General features: G+C 46.9%; 1 protein-coding gene across 1 annotated transcript in view; it reads left to right on the top strand.

Moving 5' to 3' along the window:
* The window catches only part of SGSM1 (small G protein signaling modulator 1), a 91,073-nt gene that overhangs the window by 27,593 nt on the left and 42,330 nt on the right, over positions 1 to 21,150 (top strand). Inside the window, exons 3-12 of the mRNA XM_011374649.2 lie at positions 2,933 to 3,008; positions 5,710 to 5,872; positions 8,052 to 8,204; positions 11,177 to 11,244; positions 11,530 to 11,675; positions 11,808 to 11,939; positions 14,705 to 14,829; positions 18,916 to 18,983; positions 20,116 to 20,279; positions 20,461 to 20,593. Coding sequence (XP_011372951.2) covers positions 2,933 to 3,008; positions 5,710 to 5,872; positions 8,052 to 8,204; positions 11,177 to 11,244; positions 11,530 to 11,675; positions 11,808 to 11,939; positions 14,705 to 14,829; positions 18,916 to 18,983; positions 20,116 to 20,279; positions 20,461 to 20,593 — 1,228 coding nt within the window. The remainder of the gene's footprint in view (positions 1 to 2,932; positions 3,009 to 5,709; positions 5,873 to 8,051; positions 8,205 to 11,176; positions 11,245 to 11,529; positions 11,676 to 11,807; positions 11,940 to 14,704; positions 14,830 to 18,915; positions 18,984 to 20,115; positions 20,280 to 20,460; positions 20,594 to 21,150) is intronic.

Below are 21,150 nucleotides of genomic sequence, written 5' to 3'. Positions count from 1 at the left end.
CTGTTTCCTTATTGATCTTCTGTTTGGTTGGTCTATTGACATATCTTTTAACAAGATCCTATGGCTATGTTAAGATGAGCCTCTAGGAGGTGGATGCAAGCAGATGAATAAGAATTTACCATGCTGATCCAGGAGAGATGTGATTTGGACAAGAAAGATGACTTGGTGACAGATGTGATCTGGACCAGGTCGCACTTTATGGCTTGGACCTCAGTTGGTTCCAAGAGGTGCTGGTGGATGAGATGAGAAATGGACAGACTCTGGGTATACTCTGAGGACAGAAGCAACAGATTTTATTGACTCAGTAGTAGTTGGTACTAGGTAAAGGAATTTGCTAAGGTCCTATAGCTAGTAAGTGACTGAGTCAGGATTTGAACCCAGGCCTGTCTGGCCCTAAAGCCTTAGCTCTTAATTACCCACTGTGCTTCTCTGAAAGTACTCCCGACCCAGCTGCCTGGACACCATGTCCTCCCACCACGCCTTCCAAACAGTCCACTACCCTCCGCTACTTAGCCTGAACTCACTCCCTCCACACTTCTAGTCCCGAGGGATGTCCATATCTGGATGCTTAGCAACCCCATCTAGCAGGTTCTCAGACACTGAGTTAGAGGCCGGCATCACTGTGCCCTGCCTCAGGGGAGCAAAGGAAAGAAGGAGGCAGGTACCTGGGGAGGGGAAAGGAGTGGACAAATGCTCTGAGACCATGTGGGCTCAATGGCATGTTGTAAAAGGAATTCAGCCCTGGAAGTCAGACAAAATTGGATCTAAGCCCTGGCTCCACTCCTCACCAGCTGTGTGACCCTGGGCAAGGTACACCACCTCTCTGTGCCTCTGTTTCCTCCCTTGACGAACAGGGATAATAATGCTGCTGCTCTATTTACCCAGATTATAGTGACAGGAAAGCATTTTTTTTTTTAGCTAAAATATTTTACCCAAGCAGAAGTCAATCGTGAGCCTTCAGGCTATTCATTCTTCAAACAGAAAGAGCTTTATTGAGCATCTACCATGTGCTAGAACCAGAGCTATAAAATGGGGAGACACAGTGCTCACCCTCATGGGGTCCCAGCCCAGCAGGAAGGACAGGTATTGATGAAATCATTATAAATATGATGAGTGTTCTAAAAGCAGCCACTGTGGGAATTTAGTCTCTTGAACAGGTAATATTTCAGCCAGGACCAGAGTAACAGTAAAGGAGTCCAGGTGAGGTTCTAGGCAGGGTGATGCATGCATGCAGCTAACATTTTTGCAGGTACGCTGTGCTCCAGGCTCTGTGCTCAGCAAAAGGTGTGCATTTTCTTGTCCTCCACAGCCCCTTGAGGCAGGTGCTATTCTTATCATCCTTTTATCCAATGAGAAAACTAAGGTTCAGAGAGGTGACGTGATCTGCCCAAGAAAACACAGCTAGTAGCTAGAGGGACCAAGATATGGCAGATGGAAACAAGATAGAAAAACTTTTATAAATTGGGATTCCAGCTCTTCTGTGTCCTAGCTACATGGCCTTGGGCAGGCCAGTGTGCCTCTGTGAGCCTCAGTTTCTGCATCCATAAATGGGGCCAATTCCACAGGCCTGGCTGAATAGTTTTCAGGCTTAGAAATGCTGCCTGGCCAGCCCCACTTGGAGCTTCTGAGCTCAGAGGTCAGCAGCTGTTCACGGAGAGAGTGCTGATTTGATTGTGGTGGGCAGGGGTGGTGTGCCAGCTCTGGGGTGGAGACTACCATGTGTTTTTCCAGAGAATATGGCCGTGCATGCTCTGAGGTCTGTCTTCCCCTCCAGAACCAGAAGGAACCAGAAGGAAAGGGCAGAGGGGCAGTGAGAGCCTGAGACTGCTCTCAGATGGGTACACTGATGTGCTGTCCCACCCTGTCTGAGTGGGCCACAAGGCTGCCAGGAAAGGAATGGGGGTCTGCTGGATCGGGGGGTTTCAGGACCTTTCTCCTTTCACACCCACATCACAGCCCCACTGATATCGCACTGGGCCTTTGAGATTGTTTCTTCTGATCTCCTCGACCTCAAGTGGGGAAACAGAGGCCCAGAGCAGAAACACACTTTGCTAAAGCCCCACAGGGACTTTAGGCAGAATGAGGCCCAGAATGCAGCAGAGCAGGAGGGTGTTCAGGCCACCACAGGGTCATCTCCATGAGCAGGGTCACAGTGGCCCTTTCAGCACTGGGTCCCCTGTGCCTGGCACATCAGAGGTGCTCAAGCAAGATTTGTTAAGTGGCTGAGGATGGTAGGAAAAGCACTCAGCCTGGGAGTCAGGCGCAGGCTGGAGTTCCATCTCCACTCTGGGCCAGCTCCACTTCTCTGGTGAGTTGTCTCACCTGGCTGAGCCTCTGGTACCCAAGACAAGATCACAAATCCAGCTGGTAGGGGCCCGATCAGGAATTTGAACCCAGGTCTGCCAAATTCCAGGGCTGATTTTTCACACGACACCCTCCTGATTCTTCTAGATACCTGTTTTCACTCATTCAGTCGCTCATTTAGAAAATATTTGTTGAGCACCCGCTATGCACCACACACTGTTCTAGGCTCCATAGTTGCAACACTGAACAAGGCAGACGAGGCTGTGCCCTCAGGGATCGTATATTCCAGAAGAGGGAGACAGACAGTAAACAAACACATAGCACAGGAATAGTATAAGTACTCTATAACAGGGGAACTATAATAAGGAATGGATGGAGGTGTGGGGAGGGCTACCTTAGATCATGTCGCCAGGGAAGGAGATGACACTTTGTTTGACACCTGAGAAGAAGCCTGGCATGTAAAGAGCCGAAAAAACTAATTCAATAAAATGTGAGTGTGGAGCTGTCACAGGCCACAGGCTTTGGACCTACAGAAGATGCAGTGAGGAGGGAGTGGAAGGAAAGTGGTTATCGGAATGTCCCCTGGGTTGCTTTGGGGGGTCTCCCCTCTAGCTGACTTCCTTTCCAGGTGAAGCAGATCATGGAGGAGGCCGTCACACGGAAGTTTGTCCACGAAGACAGCAGCCACATCATCTCCTTCTGTGGTGAGTCTGTGGCTTGTGGCCTTGAAAGTTGGCTTCTTTCTCCGCGGGCTGCCTTGGGGAAGTGGCATGTTTGAACAGGGGTTCCCACGTCATTTTTTTTTTTTCTTTTTTGCTTTGTAACTCTGAAATTCTTTTGATTCCGAAGGCACTTCATTAGGGAATTTGGAAATACAGAAAATTCTAGAGAAGAAATTAAGCGTGACCTCTGTAGCCCGTGAAGAGGTAATCAGGGTTATCATTGGAGGGACTGGCTTTCTGTCCTTGGGCTCAGTTCACACTGACCCTCCCCTAAGTGGCAGGGGTCTTGCCTCTGAGGAATGGGCTCCACGTCCTTTCCGAGCTCTGCCTATGGTTGTTGCCAAGTAAAGGGAGAGGATAAATGGGGACTTAAAAAAAATAGGGAATTAAGAGCCATCAACACATCTTGAGGGATCGTGTCCAGCTGGCTCAGCAAAGAAGGCAGGACCGGAGCTCAGAGCGTGACTCACACTTCTCTCCTTGAACCAGCTATGCTCACGAGGTTCCAGAAATACCCGCGCTGCCAGATTCTTACTGTACTTTCACAATGCCTAGAGATACATGTTTTGCATGTCTTTGAAGTTAGGATTCAGCTAATAATCACTGTGTACATATAAGTGGGAGCATTTCTGTCTTTCTCCCCAAAAAGCTTTTTATTTCATGATCGGAGTGTCTCATAATAAAGAGCATGCTATAATTCCCGTCTCATTGATTTGGCCCTACGTAGAACCCAGGTGGCTGGAGACACCACCTATAGGCCTGCAACATGCTTAGCACATGCCATGACTTGGGACCCCAATGATGTCAGTTTAACCCTTCTGCAGCCAGGCTTCAAATCTCAGCTCTGCCAGTTTTTTGGGGGGTGACCTTGGCAAGATCTTATTTTTTTTAAGTGAGACATGTTTATTTAAATATGTATGAACATGAGAATGTGTGTGTGTGTGTGTATACACACACACACACACACACACATACACACACATATGTATATATGTGTGTGTGTGTTGCTTGTTTCTTCTGAACATTTTCATTTGCAAATAAAGTAATGTGTATATGCATTTCAGAACTTGCTAACATACCTACCAATGAAAGACTTAGAGGAATAGAAAATGGTAAAATCTTAGTTATTCTCTAACTCTGATGAAAGTTTTGGGTGAGAGATATTTGATGGCACTAAATGGGGCCTAAAGGACCTCCCTTAGGTTTCTTTTATCCATTGTTCCGATGAACCATTGTCAGAAAGATTCAAACACTGTCTACAAAGCCTGAATAGATGATTAATTTATTGCACCATAAACAAATGGAAAGTACTGTGTACGTAAGCAAAAATGAAGATATTTAAGAGGTCCTCACCCAGAATAATCTAAATCCATGGGCAGATCAGGCAATATGTAGATCTTCATTCAAAACCACACCATTGCTAACAAAAAAACAGAGGCAGTTAAACCAGAACTTCTCAGGATTTCTTCTTGCACATAACCTAACCTTGGCAGTGCTCTTGACCCTGGGTATGCTGGCACTCTTCTGTGAGATGACAATACCTAGAATGTTCACCTCCTGAGTTTTGTAACAAGAATTAGGTAAGGTAAACCTTAACATGGTTTTATACCCAGTAGGTACACAAGAAGGAATAGCTCTTATTATGTACTCACTTTCCCTCAAAACATCAACTGTGCCCCTCTTGAATACCAGAGTGAGCTCCCAGTCTGTTGTGTAAGACAGAAGGTAGGAAGATACTTAACAGAAAGCTATTGAGGGTACAAGAAATAAGATAGGGGCTGTCAGAATGGCCTGCACAAAGCCTATTCCCCTAAGGGAACATGGAAGCCCAGAGTGGGAAAATGATTTGCCTAAAGTCACACCTAAGTTCATGGCAGAGCCCAGGCCACAACCCAGAGCTGGGCAGGACCTCCAGAGAAATGGAAGATGATGACTAAATCCACCCTTCACTCCCTTTGTAGGTCCTTCATGGAGACACAAGTGTCATGAGCACACCTTGGGCTCAGACCTGAGTTTGAATCCTGGCTCCATCACTTAACCACTATGGAGCCCTGGAGAAGTCAGTTCACCTCTCGAGCCTCAGTTCCACATCTGAAAAATGAGGATGGTTGTTCTTTCTTCCCTGGCTGTGGTGGAAGTTGAATTAGATTCAAGTCAGCTGTGCTTGGAATCAGACTAGATGACGATGTGATTCTTCCAGCCAGATAGGGCAGTCTTGTGGTCCAGTCCTCTCCCCCATTAACAGGAGGACCAGGTATCATTTGTAAAGCGCTCACTGTGTACCTGGCTTCGTGCTGCTTTCCATGAATTTTTTTCCATCTTAACAGCAATTTTATGAGGTTAATGTTCATACTGTCCCCATTTTACAGATGAGGAAGCTGAGGCTCAGGGAGGGGAAGTGATTGCACAAGTCACATAGCTGGGTAGGGGCTGGGAGAGGATGTGAACAGAGAAATCTGTCCTTGGGCGGTGAGCATGGGTCAGCCACAAAGCGCTCTCGCTCCCTTTTGAGGGAGTATAAGGTGGAGAGGCATACATACTTTTCTCTATGCCTCTGTCACAGATTTGTGATTCTGAGGGCCCCTGGCTCTCCATGGTGTCTCTGCATGACTGAAGCTCTAGTTGGGCTGGGTGCCAGGAACCATGGTCAGGGCGGGGCCCGCTGACTGTTGCATCCCTGCAGCGGCTGTGGAGGCCTGCGTCCTGCATGGGCTGCGGCGGAGGGCAGCTGGCTTCCTGCGCAGCAACAAGATCGCAGCTCTCTTCATGAAGGTGGGCAAGAGCTTCCCGCCAGCCGAGGAGCTGAGCCGTAAGGTCCAGGACCTGGAGCAGCTGATCGAGGGCGCGTGAGTGCAGAGAACTGGGTAGGGCTGGGGTAGTCCCCCAGAGGACAGTCCATGCCCCTCCCTGGGCTCGGCAAGAGCCTGAGCCTTCCAGAACGAACTCCACTCTCCTTTCTGCTCCACGGACCCGCCAGACTGTTTTCCACCCCAGGGCCTTTGCACATGTTGTACCCTCTCCTGGTTCACACCACTCATCTTCCATCGCTGGTTCCTTGTCATCATTCAGGCCTTCCCCTAGCTAAGTGTAAATTTCAACCTTCACCTCATTTCTCTTTCATAATATCCTGTTTATTTTCTTCCTATATGTTATCACCATCTGTGATATTCATTTATTTGTTTTATTGCTTACTTGATTGTCGTCTCTCTCTTATTCTTGACTTTGAACTCCATGAGGACAGGCAGCTACATCTGTGTTATTCCCCTTCATGTCCCTGGCGTCTGAGAGCCTAGTACCTGGTAAACGCCCACAAAACTTTGTCACGTGGATCAGTGCCTCCTGCGAGCCAGGACTGGCCCTAAATACAGGAAGACCAAAGTTTAACAGAATCAATATAGTCTCTGTCCACATGGGCAGAGTTGACTTCACTCATTTGTCTTGGTGGCCGATGATCTGTGTGATGGGGAGGCTCACGGCCTGAGTGTGTGCACATGAGTGCCTCCCACCAGAACCACTCCCAGCATCCCGACCGCATAGCTAAACCCCTCATCCGGGGCCTGGTCAGGGATGGCAAATAGGTTTGACCTACAGCTGATGCTAGTGGCTGCCCAGAGGACTGTCGTGAAAGATTCTGGAGCTGTGGTTAGGCTTCTTGGGAAAGAGTGTGTGGATTGATTGGCCATGTGTATGACTGGTAAGGGAAGGCAGAGAGACATGCATGCCATGGGTTTGCCATCTCCCTTGGGTGGTCACGCCACATCACTGGATGAGAAATGTTCTTCCCCTTGACCTTCAGGCCCTGCCTGCCCAGGGCTGTTGGGCAGAACCACGTGATGGGCAGGGCTCTGCACTTGGCATTGCCAAGCCCCATTTGGTATCTGACTCCTCAGCCACCTAATCTTCAGGTGCCTTCCAATCCATCTGCTAAATTCCCAGGTGATGCTGATAACTTCTTAAAGGGAGAGATTTCCACAAGCCTTCCATATTATGGTGACTTGCTAATGAAGGAATTAGAGATGTCCATTCCATATGATAAGGGAGAGCCATTCATTCATTCATTCATTCATTCATTCATTCATTCATTCATGCGGTCACTGATTTGATATGAACAAATATACTGAGCCCCTCCTATATGCCAGGCACTGTCCTGGGCCTTGGAAACACAGACATGTGGCTTGCCATGTGGTAGACCCTTAGGAAGTATTTTATTTAAAAAATGATAATTGAATCTCAGTCTATGCCCTCAAGGTCAGTCTGGAGGGGAAGACAGAAAAGTGAGCAGGAAGTCATGCTACAGTGCCTGAGGAGGGGCACAGAGGAGGGGCCTCTTCTCCAGCTCTGGCTGGTCCACGAGGGCTTCCCGTAGGAGGGGATGTCCTCACTGAGACCTAAGAAGGGTTCAGTTTGGGAATGGCAGAGGGAGGGAAGTGAGAAGGGTTCAGTTTGGGAATGGCAGAGGGAGAGAAAGCAGGAAGAAGCAGCAGCTTTTGGAACATCTTCATGTGAGAGACAGTGACCTCTCCATCTGTCTGGATTATGGGGTCAGAAAGGGGAGTGATAAGGGGTTGAGTAGAGAGGTAAATAGGACAAAGGTCATGGAGCGCCCTGCCTGTCGTATTAAAAAGCTTGCTCCTCAAGGACAGGGGGGACCCTCTGAAGGATCTATAACCTGAGACTCTTCTTGGCCAGCAATTCCTTCCAGCAGAGAGAGATAGAGACAATGATAGGAAGGGGGAGAGGAGGGAGGGAGGGAGGGAGAGACTAAAAGAGAAAAATATCAGTATGAGATTCTACCTTTCCCATCAACAGTATATGAAAGTGTTTGTTGTACCGTATCTTCACTCTCGCTGGGTATTGTTAGATTTTTCAACCCTTTACACATTTGCCTGGAACCCTGTGGTTTCTTGTTATCATTGCCATTTCTTCATTTCCTAGAGAGCTTGAACTTTTTCCCATTTGTATATTGGTCCTGTGGGATTTTCTCTTTTGTGAATGTGTTTTCTCCTCCTTCACTGATCCTTGAAGGCGAAACCAGATCCAGGGCCTCCAAGAGAATGTGCGGAAGCTGCCAAAGCTGCCTAACCTGTCCCCACTCGCCATCAAACACCTGTGGATTCGCACGGCGTTGTTCGAGAAGGTCCTGGACAAAATTGTACATTACCTTGTGGAAAACAGTAGGTGAGCAGGGAAAGACCAGACCCCTGAGTGCTATGTGCCTTCACCTGCTGGTAGCCATGGGAATTGCATCCTCTGGCACATAGCCACTCTGTTTTTCCCCTTGATGTGTTCTTGATTTTAAAGTGATTAAATAAAGATCTTCTAGCTATTTGAATATGAACTAGCTTAGGTTAGAACCTTGGGAAGATTCAGATGTTTAATAGCAACATGGGGTCTTTGCATTTGGAGTAGGGTGTAAGGATCTTGAGGTCTTGGTGACTTTCCTTCTCCAATGAATGAAGCCCACTGTCTCCTTGCTAACTGTGTGGCTGTAGGGAAATCACTTAGCTTCTCTGTGCCTCTTGCCTCTTTTGGTAAATGGGATGGATCGCTGCCACTCCAGAGAAGAGGTGAGAAAGAGAGTGAATACACAGCATTTTGGAAGTGCCTCGTGATACTTCCCACATTTTCTTTCCTTGCTTAGAATTATGATGTAAAGGTTTTCTAGTATAAGTCTTCTTGGCAGGCGTTCATTCATTCATTCATCCATCCAATAAGCATTTAATAAGCATCTACTACATGCCAGGCACTAACCTAGATGTTGAGAATACATTGGTCTTACCTGTCATGTTAAAGAGCTTCGATGTCCTGCCACGAGCAGTGTGGAGCCACTGAAAAATTTATAATATGAGACTCGTCATGGCCAGCACTCCTTCCCAGCCAGAGAGAGAGAGAGAAAGAGAGAGAGAAAGAGAGAGAGAAAGAGAGAAATATCTGAGAATCTCTTCATCTTTTCAGTGTATGAAAGTACATGTTTAACCACATCTTTATGCACAGTTGGTAATATCATCTTTTTTTTTTTTTAAGCTTTTATTCTGTTTGCTAGAAGAGTATGTAAGAAAGTAGAGCATGGTCCTTCCCCTCATGAAGCTCCCATTTTAGAAAGGAAAACAAGCAAATAGTAATTGTGATAATATGTCATAGTGTTCCAAGACAGGTGGGTGGAGTTTAATCTCTTCCAGGTGGTCAGAGAAAGTGTTCTGGAAGATGTGACAGTTCAGCTTCAAGTTGAAGGGTGTGTAGTCATTAACCAGGTGAAGGGGGTGGGGAAGAGTGTTCTCAGCACCGGGGAACAGCAGGTGCCATGGCCTTGAGGCAGGAGAGGAACTGAAAGAAACCCAGACTCTGAGGCTCCAGTTCATCTCTTAACCTCCTGTCAGTTGTAATATGTCTCTGCCTCCTGCCCTGTTATGGGTCCAGGGCCTGTGAAGTTACTTCCTTTGGTGTATGTTCTTGTGTCTTGTGTTTCCCTGCTGAATAAGTTGGTCAAAAGGAATTAGCAGTTATTAGAGCAGCAATGCCAACTGGCTGTTCCTTCATTAAACATTTTATTTTAAATTTTAGATTCACACAGAAGCTGCAACATTAGTACCGAGAGTTCTTGCCTCTCAAAAATAACATCCTACGTAACGAGAATATAACTTTCAAAACAAGAAGTTGTCATTGGTACAATACTGTTAGCTAAACTACAAGATTTATTTGGATTTCACCGGTTTTTACATAGACTCATTTTTTTTTTGCTATATAGTCCTATGAAATGTTAACACATATGTAGTTTCATGTAACCCACACCACACTCAGGATGCAGAACCGTTCCAAAGAAACCCATCACCTCAGAGGAACTCCCGTGGGTATCATTTAGAGTCATATCTTGATTCCAACCCCCCTGCTATTTTTAAGGCAGCATTTCCAAGGTTTATGGTCACATAACTGCTGATTTTTGGAGGGGAAATGGAATGGTGGAGTAGAAAGTGCCTTGAAGTGTTCTCTTTAGATCTGACACCAAAATGTGCAGACTTGTTGTTGAGCATGACCAAGGCAGGCCAGTCCTGCCTCAGCTAATATTCTGGTTGATAGATTTATTTGGGGGTAGAATTACAGTGATGTTGCTGTCACTTAATGGGGCCTTCCTGCTGTCAGAGTCTGTGCTATTGCTGTAGATGCGGGTCAACGTTTAATCCTCCCAACAGCCCGGGCAGATGAGTTATGTCTTTCTTCCTGTTTTACACCGAAGCTCAGAGAGGGTAGTCACCTGCCCAGGAGCACAAAGCGAGGGAAGGAGTGGCCAAGCTGGGCTCCCACTCAGTCTCTCTGACTTGAGATCCTGTGTCCTTCACCCCTGGCTCTAGGATGGGAAGAACTAAGCCAGCGAGTGTAGCCCATGCCTGCATCTACCTGCTCTGTGGCCTCCAGCAAGTTACTTACCCTCTCTGAACCTGATATCCTTCAGGAGGTCAGAACAAGGCCTTGTCCACATCAGAAATTCTGTTAGTCGCTAGACTGTATGAGGTTTGCAAAGGATTAGAAACCACTACACCACAACTCACAAATAAAAACGAAAAACACTCGACACAAACACTGTAATATTGATGGCATCACATGTTATTTCAAAGAGTCAGAAGCCAGGTGGGTTTTTTTGTTGTTGTTGTTTTTGTTTGAGTATGTCAGGCCAGCATCGTCCACATTAGTTATCTGGACAGGAAAACCTGTTAATACAGCCTTTTGGATCAACCACAGCTAAAAAACATTTTATCGCCTCAGTAATATTAGAAGGATAGATATCATATGTGCCTCTAAATGACTTCCTGTTTGAAATGGAAGATGCAGCAGAAGTAGATAGAACCAGCCAGGCCTTAGCAACCTTCTAATGATTACTCCTGTCACCTCATTAAGGCTTTATCACACCATGTATTAAGCAGTTTCATGCAAAGCATGGTGCTTAGCGCCTAGCATCTATTGTCTCAAAAGTCCTCCTGACATCCCTTTGAGATATATTATTATAATCCCAATTTTACAAATGGGGCAACTGCGGCTCACAGATGTAACTGGGTGACAAGACAGGGTTTGAACTGTCGTCTGCTCTTAACCACCAGGCCATAGTGGCTTGTGCGCCCTCTGCTGGTCACCATTCAAATCCTTTCCTCCCTTGCTAGTAAATACTATGAGAAGGAAGCTCTCCTGATGGATCCTGTGGATGGCCCCATCCTTGCATCTTTGTTAGGTAAGTGGTCCAGTGCTCTGAATTTCATCTGAATCTCTGGCCTTGGCTTTTGTGATACCTCCTAAGAGCCTTTCACCTCCCTCCAGTCCCCCCACCCCCGCTTCAAAACTTAGCAATTTTCTATCTCTTGCTCCCAGGATCTTGTTTTGGCTTCTCCCTAGCAGGGCCCTGGGACATCCCAGCTGGCAGGAGGGTAGGGGCAGTGAAATCCATGGCCAATTTAGTGGTAGACAGGAGGGCAGACTTTCAGGAGCTGTGGAGTGCCAACCCCCATCTGCTCTCCAGTGGGGCCCTGTGCTCTAGAGTACACCAAGATGAAGACTGCAGATCACTTCTGGACTGACCCTTCGGCAGATGAGCTTGTCCAGAGGCACCGCATCCACAGCTCACACCTACGGCAGGACTCGCCCACCAAGCGTCCAGCCCTCTGTGTGAGTGGGGTGGACGGCGGGGCTCTTTGGGGCAGTTAGGCTGAGTTCTGGACTTGGCATGGGGGCGGGGAATAGAGTGGGGTCTTGAAGGTCACTCTGGGTCTTGTCCTCCTCCTCTCCTCACACTGCCAGATCCAGAAGAGGCATTCGAGCGGAAGCATGGATGACCGGCCATCCCTCTCCGCCCGTGACTATGTGGAGTCCCTGCACCAGAACTCCCGGGCTACCCTGCTCTATGGCAAGAACAACGTTCTCGTTCAGCCAGTGAGTTCATTTTAGACCCAGACTTTTCACTTACGTTCTGTATCCAGGTCACAGAAAAGGAGTTCCCTCTGGCTGCAGGTTGCTCATCCATTCATCTATCCATCCACCTACTCACCCATCTGTTCATTCATCTTCCAGTATTTCCTCGCCTCTGTCCTTTCATTCATATGCTAATATATCCTTCTATTCATTCATTCATTCATTCATCCATATGCCAGGATTTTTTCTATTTATCCACCCACCCATCAATATCTCTAGCCAGCCAATCAACTCTTTCAATCTCTATATCCATCCATCCCTCTATTCATGCATCCATCCACCATTCCTTCATCTATCTGCTTATATTTATATCTATCCATCCATCCATCCATCCTTCAATCTTTTCATCCACTCATTTGTCCAATTATTTTCTAGTCCATCTGTCCATCCACCTGTCCACCCAGCCATCTATCCATCCATTCTCTCTTGTTATTGCTCATTCTGCAAGCATTTATACTGAACCTACTATGTGCTAGATGCTTAGGATAAAAAGATAAACATCTTCATGTTAATATATATTAAGCATTTCTTACGTGTCAGGTACTGTGCTAAGTGCTTTTAATTGTATCAGCTCAATTAAATCTCACAACAACCATTTGCAGCAGACACTGTTATCGTAAATGATAACAGTGAGGCCCATATAGCAGAATAAGGGTCAGAGTTATGATTCAAATTCAGGCCAGATGGTGCCAGTCTGTGCCACTTACCAGTCACCCTTGATGCCCTAGCACTGGACCAGGCCCCAGGTATGGATGGTGAGCAAGGTATGTGAAGCCCCTCCCCTCATGGAATATCTCCTTTGCTATTTCCTTTCTGGGACCATTTGGATCAGCATGGTATTTGAGCTCCTCTGGGAAGAAGCAGAGGGAGAGCTGTCAGTCACTCCAGCTCTGCGGTCACAGTTTTGACCACTTCTCCCTCTGAGCCTCATTATCCACATCACAATGGTTATAAGAACCTATTTCCTCAGACCTAAGAAGCCCTGAATTTAAGATGCACCATTTTTTTTTTAACATAACCATCGAGAAATAAAAAATGCTATTAAATTATATATGCAGTTTTCTCGCTTCTTGAAAATTTTACACTTTTTGAAAGAGCTTTTTGAGACTTATTTGGATATAGTTAGCTTTTTTAAGTCATATATTCCTCTTATAAGTACATAAAAGAGAAAATATAGTTGCAGTATGTTAGTTGAGGTGGTCCTAAAATGTCTTCACATTTCAGGGTCCAATCTTCTGTAGCACTTTTTGACTTAGAGTCATTGATGTCCTTATTTTTCCATCCAATATAATTTTCTGTTCCATCAAAAGAAAGAGATCAACAAACTATAGCCTATGGTCCAAATGCGGCTCTCCACCTGTTTTTACAAGTAAAGTTTTATTGGAACTCAGCTATGCCCATTAATTTACATATTGGTTATTTTCATGCTACAGTAGCAGTGTTGAGTGGTTGCAACTGAGCCTGTATGGCTCACAATGCCAGAAATATTTCCTCTCTGACCCTTTACAGAAAAGTTGGCTGGCCTCTGTTCCAGAGCATGGGAGATGCAGTATTTCTTGCAAGCATTGCACTTGGCTGTTGATTTGCAAGAAAATCTGCAATGTGGGCATCTCTGCATTGGTGAATGTCACACTAGCACCTCATTGCTCTGTTCCCAGCCTTTCTACATATACATTAACTTTTTGATTCAAAGCTGAATTACAGTTTAATCTTTTTAGAGACTTTTAAAATAGCACCTGTGCTCTGAATGTGAAGTATCGACCACACACTATTGTCATTTCATTAATTGAAATGACAATATGAACAACTGTTGATATGAATGGGAAGTATCAACCACACACATATTGTCATGTCATTAATTGAAATGACAATATGAACAACTGTGACTGAGTTTGCGTGAGATCAGCTAATGACAACTATGTCACGATGGTGAAATTCTGTAAGATGCATCCCTATTTCAGGCACATTCACATGCAAAAAACAAATGTCCATCTTAGAATTGATGAACGACTGCAAATGGACTCCCTCATAGGGCTGCAGGCCTGGTTGATTCAGTTGAGACAATTTGTGTAACTCTAAGCCATACTTGGTACACTGTAGGTGCTCAGTAAATGTTAGTTGTCTGTCTCCATGTATTGTTGAGATGAATGTGGTGGAGGGACGGCCTCCTCTCTGGGTAAAGCTTGGAGACACTGCCCTCCACCACTCCCTACTTGGGTTAAAACAGCAGATGAGAAGCTATGTGGGCCAGTTGGGAAGGCAGAGGTTCAGGCTGCTGGGTGGGGAGTATAGCGGGGGTATTTGGGGAGGAGCTTCTGGGTCATGTCCTTGGGATAAGTTCAGCTGCCATCTCTTTCTTCCTTAATACTGGCCAAAAAGATGGCGTTCTCTTTTGGAAAGGGTGATATTGAGAGGGCCAGAGCCCCTTCATGGTTCTAAAGAAACCCCCAGCCCCACCCTCACAGCAGGGCCTCTGAACCTCAGAAGGCAAGCGTGAGTGTGAAAGTGTTGGGGCTGGACAGCTTTCACAGGTGGATCTATAGAACTCATCCTGGGTGGTTGGCTGCAAATGGCTTCACTTAGCATGACTTCCTGGAAGAAGGTTCAGGGTCTTTCGAATGGCCATAGCCTTGGAGGGAATGACCCAGCCTCTTGTCAGATGAGCCAGGGCCCCCCTCCACTGTAACTCTCTCTATGACCAGGCCTGAGTCCTTCTCTCTCTGCAGAGGGATGACATGGAGGCTGTGCCAGGGTACCTTTCCCTTCACCAAACAGCTGACGTCATGACCTTGAAGTGGACACCCAACCAGCTGATGAATGGGTCTGTGGGAGACCTGGACTATGAGAAGAGGTAGGGCGCCGGGTCCCTTTCCTCCCTTTGGCACAGGGAAATTCATGCCTTGTCTCTGTTCTCCTACCCCTGTCTGCTGTTCCATCTGGCTGTTAATGGCCACTGTGCTCAGCTTCCCTGTGGCTCTGGTCTCGGAGGTAACTCAAGGATTTGAGAAGATCTGGAAACTACCTAGAAGAATCTTAGGGTGTGGAATTAGGCAGAGCCCTGGCCAAAACATCACCTAGAGAGAGAAATCTTAAAGGTCTCAAGCCCACAAATAGTCCCCTGTATGCTGCTCCTTTTCCCATCAATTAATAAAAAAGGGAGGCAGAAAGTGTTGGTTGGTAGGCTTCTAGTTCAGGACTGTGTCTCCTCAGATATCCTGGAATTTATAGGACCCAGCGAAGGCTTTGTAATCACACACCAAAGAAACATGGGGCTGGGCATCCCCTGCTGCAGTACTCTGTGTTCTAGCACAATTAGGGACGTCTTTAGGAAGAACAAAGGGAAATACAAAGTCACTGCTCAGGGACCTTATCAGCTTATGCATCTTAAACCTTAGAATTGGGCCTTCACTGACTGCCCCGATGCGTTTGGATCACACAGAGAGCCCCGAAAATCCTTCATAGCATTTATAAAACTGTAGTCACATACGAAATCTGCGCTTCCTGTATACCAACTATCTCGCCCTCCAGACCTTAGTTCCATGAAGGCAAAGACTCTGTCTTGCTCGTGTCTTCTTCCCAGCACCTGCCATAGAGTGTAGCACATATTAGGTTCTCAGATAATCTTCGTGAAATAAAGCAGTGATTCATTCATTAAATATTAACTGAGCACCTATTATGTGCCCAGATACAAGAGAGGTTGCAGATACAAAAAAGGAGAGGAAAAATCTTTATCTTCTCAGAGCTTATATTGTGTTTACATTATGCTGGGGGAGACAACGAATAAGCAAGTAAATGGATAAATATATTTTATAGGACCAAGTTTTTGCTCAGCTTTCACCTCGCTGGTTGACCTGGGGTATATCACTCCCCCTCTCTGGACCTTAGTTTCCCCTTTGTATCAAATGAGGGAGCTGGACAAGATTTTCCCAGAACTGGAGGGTTCTCAAAGGGTTTTCAGGAGCTGTCAAACACTGAGTGTCTTTTGTCCAACGTCAAAGCCTGTGGACCTGTATGTTGGGTGGACTTAAGCCCAGGACTGTGTGGGCAGGAATCTTTTGATGCTAATGTTTTAGGAGAGGCATTGGACCAAATGATTGCCAAACCCCGCCCCATTCCAGCTCAGATCATCGGGGACTCCATGTGTCTGTATCTTTTCCTCTGTTTGTGACCAAGCACATTGTCGGTGCTTCCATATTTAGTTCCAGATGAATTTGTACTTTCAAGGTCACCGCCAATGGGACTGGGGACTTCCCTAGGCCTGGACTCTGAACCCCCATCTGTTCTTGTTATCCTTTTGTGACACCTGGGGTCCAGGGAAGAGAAACAGCCAGGGGTCAGAAATGTAGGCATTAATGTGTGGGAAAAGGAGCACCTAAGGGTTCCAGGTTCTCTTTGGGGATCAAGGGACAGCAAAGATAGGGGAGTAGCCCCTGTCTGAGGAGGTTTAAGACCTCTTTTCCCAGCTAGCCTTCCCTCTTACACAACTAGGATCATAACTCCCCGCTGGAGTTTTCTGATGTTGAAGAGGAAATATCACCAAAGAGATAGATATTTGGGCTCTGGAGTCAGGATGGACCTGGCTCACACCTCAGCCCTGCCATGAGGAACAGTTGGAACCCTCATACACTGCTGATGGTGCAACCACTTTGCAGACCCATTTAGAAGTTTATTATAACACACCCTTGACAAATGACACAGCAATTCTACTCCAGAAAGCTGTTAAAACATAAAACGTAAACAGAAACTTAGCTCTTGCTCCTTCCTAGTTGAATGATCTTGGACAATCAACTTTACCTCCCTGAGCCTCAGTTTGTTCATCTGTAAAAATGGGAATGTGGTAATGGAATCTCCAAACTGGCATGTGCGGAGAAGTCAATGTGAAAATGCATGTGAAGCCCTCAGCAGGGAACCTGGCACCTGGAAAGACCTGTCAGTCATGGAAGCTGTTTGTGTTAATTTATGTGGATCCAAAGGAACTGTTCACAGAGCTCCTCCTTGCTGGTGTTGATTATAGTTGGAAAGTTGCTTTGTTTACTAGGCATCCCAGTGCCTAGCATTAACCACTCACTCTCTATATTCTCTGAGTATCTTATAGAAGTGAACAAAACCCAGTCCCCTCTCCAGGCATTCAGCACCCCACAGAGAAACAAGAGAAAACAGGCAATGTGATGGGGCAACATGCGGGAGCCCAGGGAAGGGTCTCCTGGCTGAGACTCAGCATGCAAGGGGCTCGGCAGAGGCTGCTAGTCTAAAACCACTTGTGTACCTGACCATCTTCCAAGGCCGTTCATTCCATGACCCTGATGAAGCTGATTCTGGTACAGACCAGTACAGGAAGGGCCTTGAGAGAGCTTCCAGCTTCCTCATTTCACAGCTGGGGAAACCAAGGCCCAAGATGGAAAGGGACTGGTTCAATGTAGGTGGCAGAAGTGAGATTTAAACCTTGTCTGACTTTGAAGCCTGTGTTAGTTTGGGTCCTCCAAGAAGCAGACAACACCAAGACGTGCAGGAGAGACTAAATTGAGGAAGCGCCTGTGAAGGTTGAATGTGAGGAGCAGAGGGAGGTGGGGAGATCCCTCAAACCATAAAGCTGGTCTGACCCCTGTGAGGGAGGAGAGGGAAGGACGGAAGATAGGGCAGGAAGAGTCTGAGACACAGTTCAGTTCTAAGAATGTTTGGCTATATCAGTTGGGAGTCCCCAGACTAAAGGTGACCCCAGGCAGCCCCCTGTCCCACAGGAACAGGCCTATACTGGCACCCCAGCATGCTCAGTTCTGGCTGAGAAGAAGCATGGACTTGGCACAAATGTGGCGGTGCATCCAGAGGGGTGGCCTCCGAAGCTGTTGGTCAACTCTGCCTCCCACAGCAAGGTCTTCTGAAGGAGACCTGCACATTGCATTCCCATGGCTGACACCAAGCCCGAGTTCCTGTGGCCGCCACCTCCCATTGTATTCCGAGCGGAAAAGCAATCTATTTCAGGACAATGGTAAGCTTTGAGCTGGAAATGAAAAATTTTAAGTAAATAGTCACAGGGACCACTAACCAAGTAGTTTTTTGTGTATAAGACTTCAAATATGAGCCCTTCACATATATGATTTTATTTAATCCTCAGTAACACTATGCAGTGGGCATTATCATCTGCATTTTACACAGGAGGAAACTGAGGTTCATAGAAGCATTCGAGTCACACTGATGGTACCTGTGAAGTCAAAGCTTTTGAGTGGCTATTTTAAGTCCCACCCATGGACACATGGTAGCATGGTGTTAGGGTTAAGTTGATTAAGGCTCCTAGATACTGGTGACAGAAAACCAGACTCAAGCTGCCTTTAGCATTTGTTCACATGAACAGAAAAATCCTGTGGTGGTGGCTTCAGGCTTGGCTGGATCCAGGGACTCCAGTGATGAAGACCTGAACTCTTTTCATCTCTTGGCTCTGCTACCCTGACTGTTGACGCCATTCTCAGGCAGGCTTTTTCTTGTCATGGCCTCCTACATCTCTAGACGTGTATCATTCTTACCACTACTCATCCAGCAGAAAGGAGCATCTCTTCCAGTACTACTAACAAAAATCCAGCAATCGAATCTCATTGGTTCTGCCATTTCTGAACCAATCACTGTGGCCAAAACAGCGGAATGTGTGGATTGGCCAGGACTCGGTTAGGTGACCGTTCCTAGAGTCCTGGACTGGACGGTGTGTGGGGTCAGCCTCAACCACATGGACTTTGAGTAACCAGGGGGGAGTCCTCAGAATATTGGGGTACTGGGACCAGAAAAAGGGGAGATAGAGTTTCGGAAGACTGATATAGAAGTTGCAGATAGGTGCGTCCTGGTGAGAAGGGTAGAGGGGTCCATGGTTTTGGTCTTCTGGCCTCCTGGGCTCTTCTCCATGATGAGGTGGGCAGGCATCCTGAAAGCTCAACCTTCCCTCCCCTTCCAGCGTCTACTGGGACTATGCCATGACCATCCGCCTGGAAGAGATTGTCTACCTGCACTGCCACCAGCAAGGTGGGGACTGCAAGGGGAGCACGGGGCTGGGGTGTTCTTCCTGCCCCCACCTCCTTATTACCTGTGCAACCTCAGACAAGTGATTTCATCTCTCTGAGCCTCAGTTTCCCCATCTGTAAAATGGGAATCATAACAGCACCTACTCATGGTCTTGTTGTGAGAATCAAATGACCTATGTTAAGGGCTTAACATCAAAGCCATGGTATTAGTTGCTGTTACTTATTGAGCACTCATGATGTGCCAAGAACTGTTCTAACTATTTACATGTCTATTATTTAATTGTCACAACAACCCAGTGTTAAGGGCTCCATTCCAAGTTCAGAAGTGAGGAAGCAGCTCGGCACAAAGACACACAGCCGATAGATTCCAGAGCCTGGACTCGAACCCAGTTCTTTGTCCCTCCAAAGTTTGCTTTGCAAATCTGGAATTAATGACTAGGGTCTCCCTTTTAAAGCTCAAAAGAAGGTATATTCACTACAAGTAGAGGGCCGTCCTGCTTTGGAAAGCAAGGGATCTGTGACCTACCAAGGCACAAAACATTAAGCTTATTTAATGATAGACCTGGGTTCAAATCTAGGCCCTGCCACTTACCAACTCTATGACCCTGGTAAAGTTACATAACCTATCTGAACCTCAGTTTTATCATTTGTAAAATAGGCAATAATATTTATGCCTCATATTTTGAGTACTACAATAAGATGATGGCTTTAACGTGCTGTGCTTATACACAGTAAGTGTCCAGTACATGCTAGCTATCTACTTCCCGGAGAATGGGTAGGTCTAAAAGCCTCCATACAAAAACAGGTCAGGTAGATTTGTAGAGGGTGCTTGAGGGACATGGGGTGTTTGGGGGCATTATTTTCCCTTGGTGGGTGGCTATAGAGAAAGTCAACCACACTCTTGACTGTGGCATAGAGTTCCTAGTCAACGATGATGGTAGATGGGAAGAAAGGGACTCAAGAGAGATAAAACCTGCCCCTGACCTTCTGCCAAGGCCTTTCCCAGGGCCTGGGAGCAGGTCAGTGGGTCTGGCTCAGCATGTCTAATGGGGATATGGTGGCTCAGAGGGCCCCAGCACCACACCTCATAGTGACTCCCTGTTGGGTCTTCTTTGGCCGGGTCACGGCGGTAGTGGACAGCGGTGGGACGGTGGTGTTGGTCAGCCAGGACGGGATCCAGAGGCCACCCTTCCACTTCCCTAAAGGAGGGCACCTCCTGCAGTTCCTCTCGTGCTTGGAGAATGGGCTGCTCCCTCATGGGCAGCTGGACCCACCACTCTGGTCTCAGAGGGGGAAGGTGAGTGAGTGTGGGGACCCAGGGAAGCCGAGGTTGGGGTCAGCCTTGGGGAGCAGTCATTCTTGCCCATGGGCCCTTATGTGGCTTCACAGGCTCTGCATACCCCATCAAGGGCCTCGGGCTGTTCGGGTTGGGAGACAGGTGTGTCCCAGGGACCATGTATTGGGACATGTTCTTTCAGGGCAAAGTATTTCCCAAACTACGCAAGCGAAGCCCTCAGGGTTCCGCCGAGTCCACGTCTTCAGACAAGGAAGATGACGAGGCCACGGATTACGTGTTCAGGATCATCTACCCTGGCATGCAGTCCGAATTCGGTAAGCCGCCTTGTCCCTGGGCCTGGGGAGCCCCCCATTAGCTGATCCCCAAAATGACCCAGGCATTTGGAATTAGAAGACAGGAGATCTGGGTTCTGGGGCCAGCCGGGAGACCTGGAATCAGGAAGTTCATATCTTGGCGGCATCTGTTCCCCACTAAATGAGAACAGAAAACCACTCTCTACTTAGATAATGAAGACATGGCTTGCCGGGAGGTAGCATGGGGTAGTGGCAGTGACATGGGCTCTGGGATCCTGGTTGAACTTGGGCAAGTAAACTTCAGCCCTCAGTGCCTCAGCTTCATCATCTGTAAAATGGGGATGTTGACAGCACCTATTTCATAGGGCTCTTGTGAGGATTAAATGAGATAAGGCACTTGGTACAGAGAACATGCAAATGTTAGCTGCTATTATGTTATTATTGTACTTCAACATATTGTAAAGATTCACTGAGATAATAAGATGATCAATGTAAAGCCCATAGAATAAGGCCTCGCACACAGTAGGTCCTCAATAAATGGTAGTCAAAACAGCAGAGAGGAAGCAAAGCACTAGGCT

This window comes from Pteropus vampyrus, unplaced genomic scaffold (genome assembly GCF_000151845.1).
Source record: "Pteropus vampyrus isolate Shadow unplaced genomic scaffold, Pvam_2.0 Scaffold251, whole genome shotgun sequence".
NCBI lineage: Eukaryota > Metazoa > Chordata > Mammalia > Chiroptera > Pteropodidae > Pteropus > Pteropus vampyrus.
This window is presented reverse-complemented; position numbering and strand designations above follow the sequence as displayed.